Here is an 18384-nt window from a genome sequence, read left to right on the forward strand (position 1 = left end):
TAGAAATGAACATTAAATTATGTGGCAACAGCTCTGGTGGACATTCCTGCAGTCAGCATGCCAATTGCACGCTCCCTCGAGACATCTGTGGCATTGTGTTGTGTGACAAAACTGCACATTTTAGAGTGGCCTTTTATTGTCCCCAGCACAAGGTGCACCTGTGTAATGATCATGCTGTTTAATCGGCTTCTTGATACGGCAAACCTATCAGGTGGATGGATTATCTTGGCAAAGGATAAATGCTCACTAAGAGAGAAGTAAAACAAATTTGTGCACACAATGAGAGAAATAAGATTTTCGTGCATATGGAACATTTCTGGGATCTTTTATTTCAGCTCATGAAACATGGGAACAACACTAACTGTTGCGTTTTTATTTTTGTTCAGTGTATTAAACAAGGTCGCCATCTGCTGGCTATGTTATATTTTGCATGCAGGACATATGCCACTGAGTGGATGAAACTTTGTTGTGCTGGCAGCTGGGAGAGACAGAGGGAGAGAGAGAGAGAGAAAACAGAGACCCAGAAAACCTGAGTCTAGCCTTCTACGGAAAAAGAAGGAACAGCACGTCAGAAATCAGCTCAATGTAATTGAATAATCCATAATAATCCAAACATTCTGTTAGAAGTTCCAATTGGTTCATGCCCTGAGAGCAGGTACATTAAGGACACTGTAGAATGCAACACATTTTCGACAAAATCCCATATTTATTTTTCCTCACAGTTGACACACAAAGATTATCTAGAGAGAATTAGAGAGAATTTCTTCTCATAAAAATAAGCAATCTCCATCACTCAATGGGGACAGCATAAATAAATAAACTGCCATAATTGAGATAAAATGAATCAATCTATTTATACAACAATCTAATCAAGCTTCGACGTCAGAACTTTGTGTCAGAATATATTTAAAAAAAATGTTTTATTTCTTCTGATGCAGGCAGTTATGCAACCAGGGACACAAAGAGATCCATGAGGCAAAGAATATGACTACTGAACACAAGCTATCCTATATGATATGGGGATGTGATGCTTATTTTTTCCTATCATCTTGTTATATTCTTGGCCATAAACTGTCACATGTCAGTGATCTTCTGATGTGTTACTCCTTGGTCTTTTCTGAACCTTACTCCAACCTATTTCACCGTCTTCTATTGGTAAAAACGGTTCGGTTCATCACAGAATGGGAGTGGAAAGAGGGGTTGAGGGGGGGGCGTCACAAGCATCCACAATCCAACCATTGTAGATGTAAACGGCAAATGAATGGTTTTGACCCCCTTTCTCGCAATGAATTTTTCAGTTTCTCACGAGGAAGCGTAAGTATATCGTGGTATTTGTTTGACAGTGTTTATTGTTGTGCCTTTGTAGAGTATTTTTTAATTTAACAGGTGTTAAGTAACGCTCACGGCAACGGTTTTGTGTACATATATAAAAAGGGCTCGATATGAGGAAGAAGGGAAAAAGCGCGAGCTCATTTTTTTCCGTTGGGAGAGATGGAGAGCTGCGTCGCTGTATACAGCCATGTTGTAGACTAGGTTAGCTACTGATTGCACTACAAAGTGAGAATGGCAACGACCACTAGTGTCTTGCTGCAAGGAGGGAAACGATATAGAAGCTCTATTGTAAGTAATCACAGGAAACATGTCGTCTACACAACCACACGTAGCATACGACGTGGTTGTTGCTTGCGGAGATATTCATGCACGTGATTGATTGTTGTTTTCTGGTAACTGTCTTGACACAACTCTTTTATTGTCCTAATGTTGGTGCATGTGGCTTTGAGAGATCATCGTACACTGGACAGTTCCCGACTGGTTTAGCAGCGTAGACAAACTTGCGCTGTTCACTTGCTAGTGGTGCTGAATGCTCAATGTTGACAATGCTTCAGACCAAAATGGTTGTCTCACTTAAAAATATATATTTTTTAAATACAAACGCAGCCTACGTGCTAAAAACGAAGTTACCTTGGTAACTATGTTTATGAACCACCACTATATGATAACAGTCACTAAGTTCATTATACACCAGGTAGGTCAACGGAAGTTTATTCAAATGAAAATGGCCTTGATCAAAACATGGTGCTTGACATTTTTGTTCAATTATGTAAACACCATCCGTAGGTCTTTCAAAGACCTAAGTTGTTCTGCTGAAACGTTGAAATGTCCCTACTATGACAGACCATGACCATCGTATATGTGCCATAAAGAAATACAGCTGGACGTGCATTTGTGGAAACAAACAGACAGAATCCATTAAATCAGAGGAATCGATCCTTCTGTGCATGGTGCTAAAGCGCGGCTCACCGGCCACCGTGAGTAATTGACTGGCCATTAACCACCCAGCGAACCAGTCAGAGGCTGTTAGCGAGAGGAACAGCGAATAGCATCTCCATACGCTTGACATTCCGCTTCGGGGCATAGCCTGTAACAACTGTATCTGGGGGTACTTTGGAGAGTGACGTGTTGACATGAGAGTTTTACTCAGTTTAAGTTATGTGACTAGTAAAGGTTATGCTACTCGTCTTAAGTCTATTTTAGTAAGAAATCAGTTTTGCCTAAAAGTCATGTCTTGGTTTTCTTATTAGACGGATTTCAATTATTTATTTTGATACAGCTGTTTATGGAAACGTTCAAGGTTAAGTGTCTGGTGTCTTGCTTAAAAGGCCTATCACTTAATGTCCCTCCTGAAATCAAGTAGGCTATTTGGAAACTTCTGTTCTCAGACCACTAAGCCCTTCCATTCCAACCGCAATGATGATTTAAGCATGTGCGCATAGCGATATTGAACATTCCCCTTCATTGATCTTTCAAACCTATAGCTTTCTGGAGGCATTGTCACCCATTGCTTTTCAGAGTGCAAGTCAAATCCATTACTGGAGAAGACCGTACAGATAGGCCTGTACAGCACTTGAGGCATGATGAAGCATGGTCTTGGGCTGTTGACAGTGATAATGATGATGATGTAGTCTATTATGTAACATGTTCCACCAGGTCTACTGCAAGAGAGGTTAAGGGTGTGAATTCCAAATAGCACCCTATTCCCTTCTATTCCCTTCCCTTCTACTTTTGGTCAAAATAGTGCACTATAGTGAAAAGGGTGCCATTTGGAATTACTATCCTATATTATGTGGAGGTGAGACACCTCACCCACCACCATTTACACCCTGTTATCAACAGCTAGCCATGTGCAACAATGCCATAATGCTACATTATTTGTTGTGCCTTTTGGCTGTATGATTGTATTGGGTTTATTTTGTTAGGAGCACAGCATTCAATTGGGGCTTGGTGTAATATGAAGGTTGATGGGAAAGATTAGAACTCCAGTCAAACTGTTTTCCCTTTCCCATTGGTGGCTTTCGGTACGTCACCAGGGTGTGTGTCTGACGTATAGATGCTTTTCTGCACAGGGCTGCTGTGGATTAGGTCTCTGGCTCGCTGCACCCCACTGGGACAGCTCTGAGAGATATATATAAATATATATATCTCCTTCCCTCTCTCTCTGTCCTGTCAGAACTAGGTTACTCATCTCCACCTCACAAAGCACATAGGCCACATCTATTCAAGCTTTTGACCCCTCCCCCGAGTACTGGCCTCAGTTCCCCCTTCACATATAGGATGGTGCCAATCCTCAAGGACACCCTCTATCCCGCCATCCTCCTCCTCGCTCTCCCCCTTTCCTTTTTTTTGTTGCTCCATCTCTACATTCCTTAAGACATTGTTTTCCTTCCATTTGTTTGTCTTTGCCAGGACCATGCACATTCTAAGGGCTTGATTCAATCCGTAGCGCTGAAGACGTGCGCTACAGCGCGATAGAAATGTAAAGGCAACGTTTCTGCGTTCGCAGAGACTGTATTCATGGTAAAGGCTGCAGATGTTAGCTCAATCGGAAATTGCCTTTAAAGCTAGTTGATGCATCCATTTATTTCTTTTTTTTTTAAACTTATAAATGCATTTTATATACTCATTGATTCTTGAAGACTATAACTTGTCTCATGAGCTTAGTTCAACTGTCGTAACCCATCAGAACCCAAAATATAAGCTTGTTTTACTCCCAACATTTATAAACAATGTAAATCAACACTCTATATCCTCAAAACGTGCATCCTTAGCTGTGTGTATGAATTTGAGAGTGGTTACATTTCTTCAGGCCATCCATCAGTTTATTACCAAATCAGAGGTGACTGCTTTGTTATCGTTTAAATGAAGGACTCCAGCTTTAAAGTATCCACTGCCAGTCCTGTACCTTTTTAAGTGTCAACCTTCGGTGTCATTCTGCCTACACTGAAGTGGCCATTATGATAGATGCAGCCATCCATCTTACAAGTATTTGACCTGAGTACAAGATAAGCAGTAAGGATATGACCAATTTACCAGAGCGGAGTTCAACGTTCATCTGGGGATTACGTGTGGGCCTGCCTGAAGACCAACTCACTGGCCTTGTGGTCAGAGTGTCCACCCTGAGATTGAAAGAAGGTAAAAATGGCACCCGATCTCTGCGTCTGCTTGGCACTCAGCATTAAGGAGATTGAGGGTAAGGCCCTGCCATAGTCTAAGCGTCCTGTCCGGTGGGTGTACTTGTACATCAAGCTTCCTCACGCTACAGAAACTGGAAATAGGCTCCTGCATCTATGAGCCGTTCTGGCTCACTCGTGCAAGGCTACTTACTTACATATAACAAACAAATGAAGCACTGAAGCGTACTATGACGCTAAACCATTGCAGTAGCTGGTTTACAGAAGCATTGTGCTAAGCTAAAACTGAACCAAAGCTTAGAAGCATATTGAATCTCTACAGCACATTGGGCTAAGCTAGTGTTAGCTCGGGGCATCCATTCTGGCTGATATCCGGAACATTAAAATATGAATTAGCCATGTGACATTGACATATGGGCTTGTTCTGATTGGCCCTGGGGTGAATGGGCTTGCTAAGCAGCTCGTGTTTCACTGTAGCTAATTTGTCCTCTGCTTTCTGAACAGAGAGAGGATGTGTGTGTGCAGTGTGAGTCAGTGAGTTGATGCATGTGTGGGTTTGTGTGTAGGTGTTAGTAAATGCATGTGTGTGCGTACTGTGTGTGTGTGTGTGTGTGTGTGGTGTTAGTAAAGGAAAGATGCTCGACCCTTCTCGGCAGAAGTAGAACTGTCTTTAGGCTCCAGTCCAGGTAGAAATGCAAAACCATTTGCAACCAAAGGAGACTTGGAAAAGAGGAAAATTGGCAGAGGTGCATATTTCAATGGATCCACATGCATAGAGGCACAAATGTAAACAGGTACATGGGGGACGGGTCCACAGAAAAGTTAGGATATCCCCGACTTAAAACTTTGCAACTCGCACACTGTCAAGTGTCTTGATATTCTGTATATCACAAACAACTCTTTACTCCCGCCTCAGATTAAAAAACCTTGAACAAACAACACCCCATTCATAAGACTTTATTGTGATGCTCTGTTGTACAGTAGATCTGGTGTACAGTAGATCTAACCAACTCATTAATCCAGTTGTCATCCGTCTTGCACCCATCCAGCTGTCTCCTCCCTCGGGCGATGAAGATGCGCTAGAGACTCAAACAGTGGCGGGTTGGTAGGGAGCGTTTGCCGCTTGGTTGCATAAACATTGTGCTATAGAGGCCAATCTGCCATTGAAACAAGGACAAAGTGGGCACCCCCGCCTCTGGTTTGTTAAAAGGCTGAAAGATGAGGCTGGTGAAATGTAACCACTCAAAACTTCTATCAAATGCAAACGTTTTAACCATGTTTTGTGGCTATACAGTGTTTGTTTACATTTACCATGTTTAAAAACATTGGAGTGAAACGCATTTAGAATTGCTGTTCCAATGGGGTACGACAGTTGAACTAAGCTCATGAGACATTTATTAGTTCTATTCTTCAAGAATCAAGGGGTCTGTGCTGAGTGGACAGAACATTAGGAACACCTATCTAATTTTGAGTTGCACCCCCTTTTGCCCTCATAACAGCTCCAATTCGACGGGGCGTGGACTCTACAAGGTGTCGAAATTGTTCAACAGGGATGCCGACCCCATGTGTACTCCAATGCTTCCCACAGTTGTGTCAAGTTGGCAGGATGTCCTTCGGGTGGTGAACCATTCTTGATACACACAGGAAACTGTTGAGTGTGGAAAAGCCCAGCAGCGTTGCAGTTCCCGACACACTCGAACCGGTGTGCCTGGCACCTCCTACCGTGCCCCGTTCAAAGGCACTTAAATATTTTTCGTCTTGCCCATTCACCCTCTGAACGGCACACATACCACAATCCACGTCTTACTTGTCTCAAGGCTGAAAAATCCTTCTTCAACCCGTCCCCTTCATCTACATTGAATGAAGTGGATTTAACACGTGACGTCAATATTGGACCCCACCTGGATTCACCCGGTCAGTCTGTGTCGTGGTGAGAGCCAGTGTTCCTAATGTTTTGTACACGGAGTGTGTATCGTTGATTCCTACGTTCAAAAATGCATGTTGCAACTGCAGAGTTGCCCCTTCAACTGGAAAAACGGCTCGTCTCCAACGGGCGAATCTCGTGGGCATTACACAGGATGGAACGGCACCAGCCACCTGGAGCATTGTGGCAGCTGCAGTTCCCGACCTCCAGGGACAAGGGTGGTTAGGTGGGGAAACAACTGGTTTATATCTGTTAACATGGTTTCAATGCAATCCAATACAACTTGTGTTATTATTCATCCCAGAAGGGGCAATTGTGCTGGGAAAGACATTGTAAAATAAGATCCCAGATTGGTTTCTAGTGGGGGGGGTATATATTGATGTCAGTGGAGGGTTGTTGACCATGTGGGTACTCAGAAAGTGACTCTAGGGCACGTTGAAACACATGGTTCACTGTGGTATTCCTGTGTGAAGTCTGAGCTGGAGGGCCTTACTTTCATTGGGCTGTTTTTCCGTATCTATTCATGCCTCTGCAACGGAGATGTTGAATGATGTCGAATCCGAAATTGAGAGATGCAGCTGGCAGAACAAACAACATCAAAAGAGCACCACTCTCTCGGGTCTCCTGTAATTGTAAAAATAAGAGCCAAGCTGAGCTTAACAGACTATGATTCAGCCCAGCAGCCTTTGCAGGCCAGGGGATTTCAGCATGATTATGTGTATGCATAATGTATATTTGTTTTGTTTATGTATTTGTTTTTGGAGAGGGGAAGGGGAAAATAGTTCAGGGGAATATACATACATTTTCGATATGGATACTTTGATATTGAATATATTATCGTTACAGCAGTGGCCACCTTAATGTGTTTCAGACCGGGAAACCTTCCACATACACAAGCGATGGCTGTCTGTACGTGTGACAGTTGGTTTGGCCTAGATCTAGGCTACAGCAGCCAATGACGCATCTATACATCTCTTTAGTTGAGTATTCCAGATTTCCCAACTGAGTAGGGAGGGGGAGCACTCGAAGACACAAGGTGTTTTTTTAATGTTTCAGGATGTGGGATGGTATAACGTTCATGGCAACAGCCAACCAGATTTAAACGGTGGCAGATGGAGCAGGCGATGTGTAACCTAGACTGCGGACAGACTGCTTGGGCAGGGTTGGCACACGACCCCTCTATATGCCCTGTCGGCCATGGCTCTCACTCACACCAGAGCTGCGCCAGGGCCCGTCGCTCTGCCATTTGAGCCTCGTTAGCGCCACCTGCTGCGAGAAGGAGAGTGGCTGGCAGAGAGAGGCTAGCGCCGGAACGACCACGGCCTTCTGTTCCCTCGGAAGGCCTGGGGACCGTAGTGTGTGTTCACTGAACTGGAAGAGGCCTTATGGGTGGTGCAGCTGCCCTGTTCCCTTCATGCTGCTATGAAGTGATATCCTTCCGGTTATCCTAGCCTTCTATGCTAGAGGGCGCTGTGGTCTGTTTACAAGTCATCTGACATTAGTTACAGTGTTGTTTGACGTTGTTGAAGTGATTGTTCTTCACTCCAAAATCCCAGTTTTATAGGATACTTTGAGACTTGAAATGTGTCAACGCAATCTGTTGTGTGTGTGTGTGTGTAGATCCACCTATACATCTCAGTCCCACATGAATGGGAAAGAAGAGAGCATTTTCTGGTAAAAAAATCCCAAATAGTTTCCAAATGACACCCATTTAGGAAACAGACAGACTGTTCTGCTTTGACTGTGGGTATTGCATTTCATAACGTCAGTATTACAGAATGACTGGCTCTAATGACTTAACCTCCTTCCTGTGTTCCCCCTCAGGTAGCCACTGATCTGCCTAAGCGATGGAGTCTCTCTTCGGGGGCGAGCTGGGCCTCCTGGGCGGGGGCGAGGGGCTGAGGGATGACGGCTGCGGCTTGGGGTCGGGGGTCAACTGGTCGTGCTCACCCATCCAAGACGACATGTATCCCTCCCACTTCGCCCTGGCCGCCGCATACCATGACATCAAGACGCGATTGGCCAGCCTGGAGCGAGAGAACAGCAGCATCAAGAGGAAGCTGAAGAACTATGAGGTCAAGGTAGGTTGACTGATCCGTTCATCACAGAGGCTACGTCCCAAATTGCACCATATTCCCTTTATACTGCTCAACTTTAAAGGGAAGCCCTTACGGCCCTGGTCAAAAAGGTGTCCCCTCTTAAAGGGATAGTTCTGGATTTTGGCCCTTTATCTACTTCCCCAGAGTCAGATTAACTCTGGATACCATTTTGATGTGTCCGAGTCCAGAATGAAAGAAGTTGGAGGTAGTTTCACGAAGAAAATAATAACTAGCCTAGCAAAGACTAGTTATTTCCATAGGCTTCGTCATTGCGCTAATGCTAGTTAATAAGTGTGATAACGCTAGTTAGCAATTGTGCAAATGCTAGATAGCAACTTTCTTCAAACTGCATGCAGATACATACAAACGGTATCCACGAGTGCATCCGACTCTGGCGACGTAGCTGGAGCTCCATTGCCAAAATCCCAAACTATCCCTTTAAAAGGGGTATCACTGATTTTACATGACTGAATTGGTAGAAGCTATTCTATGGAACCGGTGCTTTCGCCTATGCAACGGCGTTAGATCAGTGTGTACTCCCAGGAGAGGAGGAAGGAAGGGTTGATTTTCAAAGTACTGAAACAATCAGGCGTACCTGAATGAGGCCATTATTCAGTTGAAACTCACAGTGGAAAAGCTTATGTTATTTTCTAACCTCTAATAATGATAATCTGGCCTTGACCTGCGCTGGTGTACTCTTTTTTTCTCCATCTACTTTTGCTTTTTCCATCTCCTATGTTTTGGGCTGTGACACACCTTGTCCTATTCTCACCGTCTTCCTTTGATCTCCTTTCTTTCTCACCTACTCATCTCATTTGCCTCCTCTGTCCTTCTCTTGTTCCTCTTCTCTCCTTCAGTTCCCTATGATCAGTGAGTTTGAGGAGGAGAGGACCCTACAGTGCTGCTCCTGTGAACCCAAGGAGACCAGCCTACTGCAGTCAGAGACCACCAACCTGCAACAGAGAGTCAACTCCCTCACACAGGAGGTAAGACATGGAGGAAGAGAGAGGAGGGGAGATGAAGGAGACAGAAGAGAGATGAGCTTGAAGAGGGAGAGAAGAGAGAAGGGAGAGAAGAAGGGAGAGAAGAGGGGAGAGGGAGGAGACAAGAGAAGGGAGGGTGGTAAGAGTTAAGAGGGGGAGGGAGAGGTAGGAAAAGAGGGAGTAGAGGAGAAAGGAGGGGGAGGGGTGGAAGGAACTGCACATCGAACACATTTTTCTTTCTCCTACACTTTTCCCTTTGAAAATGTCCACCTTTCCCTCAGCTCCAGAAGAGTAAAGAGCGAGAGGAGAGGCTGGAGGATGTGATTCAGGCCTATGAGAAGATCCACATGGAGAAGAGTAACGTTCAGAGAGACCTGGACAAGATGGTGAGAAACAGTGGGAAACAGTGTCCCCTTCTGGACACCATGAGTAGTACTGGTAGAGTGATGGGGGAGGGGACAGTATTATGGGCTAAGGCATTGTAATAAAATCCAATCCTTTACATACAAATTAATGCAAACACTATTTTTGACCATCAGTTTTCTATCAGCAATGTGCCTCAGAGGTGTGTGTGAGAGAGATTGTTCCGCTACCTGTACACACCCTACACCCGTGTGTGTGTGTATACACACCCTACACCCGTGTGTGTGTGTATACACACCCTACACCCGTGTGTGTGTGTATACACACCCTACACCCGTGTGTGTGTGTATACACACCCTACACCCGTGTGTGTGTGTATACACACCCTACATCCGTGTGTGTGTGTATACACCCGTGTGTGTGTGTACACACCCGTGTGTGTGTGTACACACCCGTGTGTGTGTGTGTACACCCCCGTGTGTGTGTGTGTGTGTGTGTACACACCCGGGTGTGTGTGTGTGTGTGTGCACACCCGTGTGTGTGTGTGTGTACACACCCGTGTGTGTGTGTGTGTACACACCCATGTGTGTGTGTGTGTGTACACCCCGTGTGTGTGTGTGTACACCCCCGTGTGTGTGTACACCCCCCGTGTGTGTACACCCCGTGTGTGTTGTGTGTGTACACCCCCGTGTGTGTGTGTGTACACCCCGTGTGTGTGTGTGTGTGTACACCCCCGTGTGTGTGTGTGTGTGTGTGTACACCCCCATGTGTGTGTGTGTGTGTACACCCCCTGTGTGTGTGTGTGTGTGTGTGTACACCCCCGTGTGTGTGTGTGTGTGTGTGTGTGTGTGTGTGTGTACACCCCGTGTGTGTGTGTGTGTGTGTGTGTACACCCCCGTGTGTGTGTGTGTGTGTGTGTGTGTGTGTGTACACCCCGTGTGTGTGTGTACACCCCCCCGTGTGTGTGTGTGTACACCCCCCGTGTGTGTGTGTGTGTGTACCCCCGTGTGTGTGTGTGTGTGTGTGTACACCCCCGTGTGTGTGTGTGTACACCCCCGTGTGTGTGTGTGTGTGTACACCCCGTGTGTGTGTGTGTGTGTACACCCCGTGTGTGTGTGTGTGTGTGTACACCCCCGTGTGTGTGTGTGTGTGTACACCCCGTGTGTGTGTGTGTGTGTGTGTGTACACCCGTGTGTGTGTGTGTGTGTGTGTACACCCCCGTGTGTGTGTGTGTGTGTACACCCGTGTGTGTGTGTGTGTGTGTGTGTACCCGTGTGTGTGTGTGTGTGTGTGTGTACCCGTGTGTGTGTGTGTGTGTGTGTGTGTACCCCGTGTGTGTGTGTGTGTGTGTGTGTGTGTGTGTGTGTGTACCCCGTGTGTGTGTGTGTGTGTGTGTACCCCCGTGTGTGTGTGTGTGTGTACCCCCGTGTGTGTGTGTGTGTGTGTGTGTGTGTGTGTGTGTGTACACCCCGTGTGTGTGTGTGTGTACACCCCCCCGTGTGTGTGTGTGTACACCCCACCCGTGTGTGTGTGTGTGTACACCCCACCCGTGTGTGTGTGTGTGTCTACACCCGTGTGTGTGTGTGTGTCTACACCCGTGTGTGTGTGTGTGTGTGTGTGTGTACACCCGCCGTGCGTGCGTGCGTGTGTACACCCGCACCCGCGCGTGCGTGTGTGTGCGCCCGTGCACCCGCGTGTGCGTGCGTGTACACCCTACACCCGCGTGTGCGTGCGTGTGTACACCCTACACCCGCGCGTGCGTGCGTGTGTGCGTGTGTGTGTGTGTGTACACCCTACACCCGCGCGTGCGTGTGTGTGTGTGTGTACACCCGCGCGTGCGTGTGTGTGTGTACCCTACACCCGCGCGTGCGTGCGTGTGTGTGTACACCCGCGTGCGTGCGTGTGTGTGTGTACACCCGCGCGTGCGTGTGTGTGTGTGCACACCCCTACACCCGCGCGTGCGTGTGTGTGTGTGTGTACACCCTACGCGTGCGTGCGTGCGTGTGTGCACACCCTACACCCGCGCGTGCGTGTGTGTGTGCACACCCGCACCCGGCGTGTGTGTGTGTACACCCTACACGTGCGTGTGTGTGTACACCCGCCGTGTGTGTGTGTGTACACCCGCGCGTGCGTGGGTGTGCGTGCACACCCACCCGCGTGCGTGCGTGGGTGTGCGTGTGTACGCGTGCGTGTGTGTGTGCGTGTGCACGCGTGCGTGTGTGTGTGCGTGTGTACGCGTGCGTGTGTGTGCGTGTGTACGCGTGCGTGTGTGTGCGTGTGTACGCGTGCGTGTGTGTGCGTGTGCACGCGTGCGTGTGCGTGTGTACACCCTACACCCGCGCGTGCGTGTGTGTACACCCTACACCCGCGCGTGCGTGTGTGTACACCCTACACCCGCGCGTGCGTGTGTGTACACCCTACACCCGCGCGTGCGTGTGTGTACACCCTACACCCGCGCGTGCGTGTGTGTACACCCTACACCCGCGCGTGCGTGTGTGTGCACCCTACACCCGCGCGTGCGTGTGTGTGTACACCCTACACCCGCGCGTGCGTGTGTGTACACCCTACACCTGCGCGTGCGTGTGTGTACACCCTACACCTGCGCGTGCGTGTGTGCACACCCCTACACCTGCGCGTGCGTGTGTGCACACCCTACACCTGCGCGTGCGTGTGTGTACACCCCTACACCTGCGCGTGCGTGTGTGTGTACACCCTACACCTGCGCGTGCGTGTGTGTGTGCACACCCTACACCTGCGTGCGTGTGTGTACACCCTACACCCGCGCGTGCACACCCTACACCCGCGCGCGTGCGTGTGTGTACACCCTACACCCGCGCGCGTGCACGTACACCCGCACACCCCACACCCGCGCGTGTACACCCCTGCACCCTGTGTGTACACCCTACACCCGCGCGTGCGTGTGTGTACACCCTACACCCGCGCGTGCGTGTACACCCCTACACCCGCGCGTGCGTGTACACCCTACACCCGCGCGTGCGTGTACACCCTACACCCGCGCGTGCGTGTACACCCTACACCCGCGCGTGCGTGTGTGTGCACACCCTACACCCGCGCGTGCGTGTGTGTGTACACCCTACACCCGCGCGTGCGTGTGTGTACACCCTACACCCTACACCCGCGCGTGCGTGCACACCCTACACCCGCGCGTGCGTGTACACCCTACACCCGCGCGTGTACCCCCTACACCCGCGCGTGTACGCGCGTGTGTACACCCTACACCCGCGTGTGTACACCCTACACCCGCGCGTGCGTGTGTACACCCCCTACACCCGCGCGTGCGTGTGTGTACACCCTACACCCTACACCCGCGTGCGTGTGTACACCCTACACCCGCGCGCGTGCGTACACCCGCGCGCGTGTGTACCCCTACACCCGCGCGCGTGTACACCCTACACCCGCGCGTGCGTGTGTACACCCTACACCCGCGCGTGCGTGTGTGTACACCCTGTACACCCTACACCCGCGCGCGTGTGCGTGTGTGTACACACCCGCGCGTACACCACCCGCGTGCGTGTGTGTGTACACCCTACACCCGCGTGCGCGTGTACACCCCTACACCCGCGTGTGTGCACCCTACACCCGCGCGTGTGTACACCCTACACCCGCGCACCCGTGCGCGCGTGTACACCCCTACACCCGCGCGTGTGTACACCCTACACCCGCACACCCTACACCCGCGCGTGTACACCCTACACCCGCGCGCGTGTGTACACCCGTGTACACCCCTACACCCGCGCGTGTACACCCCTGCGTGTGTGTGTACACCCTACACCCGCGCGTGCGTGTACACCCTACACCCGCGCGTGCGTGTACACCCTACACCCGCGCGTGCGTGTACACCCTACACCCGCGCGTGCGTGTACACCCTACACCCGCGCGTGCGTGTACACCCTACACCCGCGTGTGTGTGTGGGTGTGTGTACACCCGCGCGTGTGTGTAGAAAATGTGCATTCACGTGTGTATGCTCTCTATCAGACAACACTAGCAGAACAGCATATGGAGCGTATCTGTGGTCTGGAGTCAGCTCTGAGGCAGAGGGAGGGGTCCCTGCAGAAACTCAGTGCTCAGCTGCACAGCAAGAACATTCATTACCTACAGCTACACACCAGTCTGGACGTGCCTCGCGGTGAGTGTGTGTGTGTGTGTGTATGTATGTATGTATGTTTGAGTGAGTGCGGGTGTGTATGTTTCTTACTGTGCCTGGATGTGTGCTACAGAGCGGAACGGGCGGGGTCCGACCCTGCAGAGCTCTCGTAGTCTGGACGCCGTGTCCGACCTGAAGCTGCAGCGGTTGGAGGCGGAGCTAGAAGGGGCACAGCAGCAGGCCCAGGGTGCGTGTCAGAGAGAGAAGGAGATGAAGGAGGAGCTACAGAGGCTGCAGGCAGAGATCAGACAGCTGCAGCAGAATGTACAGAGACAGGTCAGATAGTGACACACAGGAGGCTGGTGGGACCTTACTAGGGGAGGACGGTCTCTTGGTAATGGCTGGAGCGGAGACAGTGGAATGGTATCAAATGCATCAAACACATGGTTTCCATTACGTTTGCTCCGTTTCAGTCCATTATTATGAGCCATCCTCCGCTCAACAGCCTCCACTGACACACATCTGTCTCTGTCCAGCAGGAGGTGACCACACCCTGTGAGCACTGTGACATGGAATGGATAAAGAAGGCAGGAGATGAACAGTGAGCGACAGCTGCCCCATCTAATACTCCGGCCATGTAGCTATTGTCAATAGAATAACCAAGTCGGTGACCCAAAATGGAACACTATTCCCTATTTAGTGCACTACATTTGACAAGGGCCACATAGGGTGTGGTGGCCTATTTATGGAATAGGGTGCCATTTTGGACGCAGTCCTAACATTGAGAGATGATCAACTATTGTCCCTCCTTTGCAGGGTGAACCTGGCGTTGGCCTACACTGAGCTGACAGAGGAGCTGGTGCGTGTGAGAGGTCTGGCTGTCAAACAGACTGAGATCCTCAGGAAGGCATCCCACGAGCAGATGGGTTAGTAGAAAACACAAAAATTGTTCTCCATATTGATGTTGAATGGAGTATAATTGCAAAAATGACCAATGAGGGTGCCAATAAGGACACTAATGTAATAACAATAAATGCGATTTAGTGGATGCGTTTACCCAAAGTGACTTAGTCACGTGTGCATACGTTTTACGTACTGGTGGTCCCGGGAATTGAACCCACTATCCTGGTGTTGCAAGCTCCATACTCTATCAGTTGGGCTACAGAGGTAGCAATGGACTATAATAACCATCCCATTCTCTCTCCTCCAGTCCTGAGACACTCCCCAGCCCCCCAGCGTCGCTCCCCGGCCTCCCAACGCCCCTCCCCAGACCGCCTCCACCCCTCTCCTCCCCTCTCACCTTCCTCACCCCCTTCTGGCCCTGCATCCTACTCCCCAACTGGCCTCTCTTACTCCCCCACCGGCCCAGCCTCCTACTCCTGCCGGCCAACCAGCCAACGGCTGCGTGCCCGCTTCCAGGGGCGCCGCAGCTACTCGGAGGTGGCAGACTCGTCTGCCCACCAGAGGCCCCCCCCCAGGCTGCTCCGTGACTCAGTCTCCACACTGCCCAAGCCCAAGAACATGGGGGAGTCTGGGGCTTATTCCCGCCCGCCCAGGATTTCCCTGGTGGGGCTTCCCCGGCCGGCCTCGGCCCGTGGAGCTGTAGGTGCTGGTGGAGGGGGAGGAGGTGGTGGCAGCAGCCTGAGCAGTAGCCCCCACCACCATGCCCTGGAGCTGGGCTTCCCTCTAGCTGCAGAGGTACACACCATATTTGTATTTACACTACCATTCAAAAGCTTGGGGTCACTTAGAAATGTCCTTGTTTTTGAATGAAAAGCATTTTTTGTCCATTGAAATATAAAATACAGAATAAATGTAAATTACTATTGTAGCTGGAAAGTGCAGATTTTTTATGGAATACCTATGTAGGTGTACAGAAGCCCATTATCAGCAACCATCACTCCTGTGTTTCAATGGCACGTTGTGTTAGTCTTAAAATAAAATGATAATCTTGGATTAGCGAATTGATCATTAGAAAACCCTTTTGCAATTATGTTAGCACAGCTAAAACTGTTAATAATTGCATAAGGGTTTTCTAATGATCAATTAGCCTTTTAAAATTATAAACTTGGATTAGCTAACAATATGCCATAGGAACACAGGAGTGAGGAATGCTGACAATCGACCTATGTAGATATTCCATTACAAATCTGCCGTTTCCAGCTACAATAGTCATTTATGTCTACAATGTATTTCTGATCAATTTGATGTTATTTTAAAATGGACAAAAAAAGTGCTTTTCTTTCAAAAACAAGGAAATGTCTAAGTGACCCTGAACTTTTGAACGGTAGTGTATTTATTTTAAGATAAATGTATAAAAATAAGGTTAACCGCACCACCACCACCCGTTTTAATGACAGTTTTCTTAGGGAATAACATTGTAAAACATTAAAATAACAATGTTACTCCCTATTCCATCCAGGGGCGTCACTTCTGTCGTCTGAAGGAACCCCCGGCCCCCACCCCACAGGTCACCCCGCCCCAGTCGTCTGACGATGAGGAGTGGAGGTGCCCATCCCCGGTCTCCAGTCCTCCCAGGACACTGGGGGCCATGGGGGTAAGCTCACGGGAACCCCCTCCCTGCCCTTCCTTCTTGGCCCTAAAGGATCCGGCTACCCTCGCCTGCCACCTTCCAGGGTACCTGAACGCAGACCACGCCCAGTCCTGGCCCTCCATCAATGTGAGTTGTTGCTGCTCGAGTTCAGAGCTCAGTAGTGTATCCCAATAGCAGTAATAAGAGCTTCCTTACGTGACATGCAAATAGAAAACTGGTTATTTTAGTCATTACAATGAGTACATTTAGTGTTTACCTTCGAGTTGAGCTGTTTACGCAGTTTTGTGATTGGCTGCCTGCAGTTGTGGATGGAGACGGAGGAGAACGATGCCCGGAGCTGCCCTCTGTGTCAGCTGACCTTCCCCACTGGTTACCCCGACGACGCCCTCATCAAACACATCGACACGCACCTGGAGAACAGCAAGATCTAAACCCCCCCCAAGACACAGATCAACTTACCCTGCCAAATTCTAACCTAAACCATGATCAGGAAAATCCATTGCAGATCCCCTTTGCAATATGACACTCTAGGGCAGACTGCATCCACTGAATCATCCATCTACATTTAGATGTGATACTAGTCGTTTTCTAAACCGGAAAGTTTCCTAACCTCTGTATTTGACCATGTTAGTTTAGGGCTATAACAAGGGCCAGTGCTGTTTCTGAATGCTCCCCCTCTCTCCCATGTTATCAGGTATGGTCTTTGACATGGTTACCTCACACGGTTTTTAAAACCCATCAATAATGGGTCACAGCCCAACTACATGCTTTTATCACAAAGTTTACACTGTCAAACCAGAATGAACTCGTCACCCAGACTTTAAGGGCATATTCATAAACAGAGGTACACAGCACTTTTTACAATTTAGTTCTAATGGAACTTGAATAGTTTTCGCGGAGATTCAAGAACAATCTTTAAAACATCTCACGTGTCTCTGTAAAATGTAATGAAGTTAAGGGTGACAGAGGGGTCGGTGATAATAGCTAGAAATAGTTGAGCTATGGCAGTGTGTCGAGGGCCCTAAAACAGTGATAGGAGGGCCCACTATAGGTACCTCGTAAGAAACTCCTTTATATATATATTGACATTCAGGGATTTATGATATTGTACCACAGTGATTAAAACTAGGGCAAATAACAGTCTGAAGATGTTCTGGTTTGTAGGCGCTGTACAGTGATTCCAGGCTGATGTTCTCCGTGGATGATTTGTGAATCTCAGAATACGGACACTTTATTTGCAGTCATCTCCGGTACTTGCCTACAGGTTGTTAACACAATTCACAGCAACACATTTAAAACCTACCGGACAGGAATTTGACAGATACACAACACAATTACCAGAACATCAGCTGATTTCTCAACTCAGCCAATTCGGAAATTTGCACAGCAATCAATATGATCCAAAGACACTGGATGGGGATCTACCATCAGTACATTGTCTTACCTCAGATCTTTTGGTACTTATCAGTTGAGGGACAAGTGTCGCGCAAGAGTGACGCCACCCGTCGAAAGACAATGCCATTAGTATAGATACCATAGAAGGTAACACTGCAATCAACCACAATAAAATAAAATAAATTAAATGCTGGATCGCTTCTAGAGGAAGACCAAGAGACTCTGCCAATGAGACGGAACAGTACTGAGATACAGGAGTGGAATCAGAGCTGAAGGAACGACATTTGAAAATGGAATGAACCCATGTGTTCACATTGAATTCCAAGACACTACAGTATTCCTTTTGCAAATCTTTTTTTCCCCCTTCCCCTTCCGTAGAATCATGGAGGCTTAGTTCTCTCTTTATAGTCATCTTTCGGGATTTCTGTAACGCAAATAATAAAAAAACAGTGGTATACCTGGTTGAACCTTAGCTTAACTCAGCCTTCAAT

The 18384-nt window shown here is 48.7% G+C and overlaps 1 protein-coding gene across 1 annotated transcript; it reads left to right on the forward strand.

Moving 5' to 3' along the window:
- The first annotated feature begins 1198 nt into the window (after positions 1–1198).
- On the forward strand, positions 1199–18371 carry LOC112225915 (TANK-binding kinase 1-binding protein 1). The gene is made up of 11 exons (XM_024390050.2): positions 1199–1314; positions 8218–8474; positions 9350–9478; positions 9757–9861; positions 13836–13986; positions 14078–14280; positions 14484–14545; positions 14761–14870; positions 15155–15642; positions 16367–16624; positions 16801–18371. Exons 2-11 carry the CDS (start codon positions 8241–8243, stop codon positions 16927–16929), a joined length of 1869 nt encoding a protein of 622 aa, XP_024245818.1. The 5' UTR covers positions 1199–1314; positions 8218–8240; the 3' UTR covers positions 16930–18371.
- The last annotated feature ends 13 nt before the right edge of the window (positions 18372–18384 follow it).

This window comes from Oncorhynchus tshawytscha, linkage group LG27, assembly GCF_018296145.1.
Source record: "Oncorhynchus tshawytscha isolate Ot180627B linkage group LG27, Otsh_v2.0, whole genome shotgun sequence".
NCBI lineage: Eukaryota > Metazoa > Chordata > Actinopteri > Salmoniformes > Salmonidae > Oncorhynchus > Oncorhynchus tshawytscha.

Bases quoted from the DNA above. Each gene is read 5' to 3' on its own strand.
- LOC112225915 (XM_024390050.2), top strand. From the start codon at position 8,241: ATGGAGTCTCTCTTCGGGGGCGAGCTGGGCCTCCTGGGCGGGGGCGAG. The intron at 9,479-9,756 runs GTAAGACATGGA...CCTTTCCCTCAG, and splicing joins TCAACTCCCTCACACAGGAG to CTCCAGAAGAGTAAAGAGCG. The intron at 14,871-15,154 runs GTTAGTAGAAAA...TCTCTCCTCCAG, and splicing joins GGCATCCCACGAGCAGATGG to TCCTGAGACACTCCCCAGCC.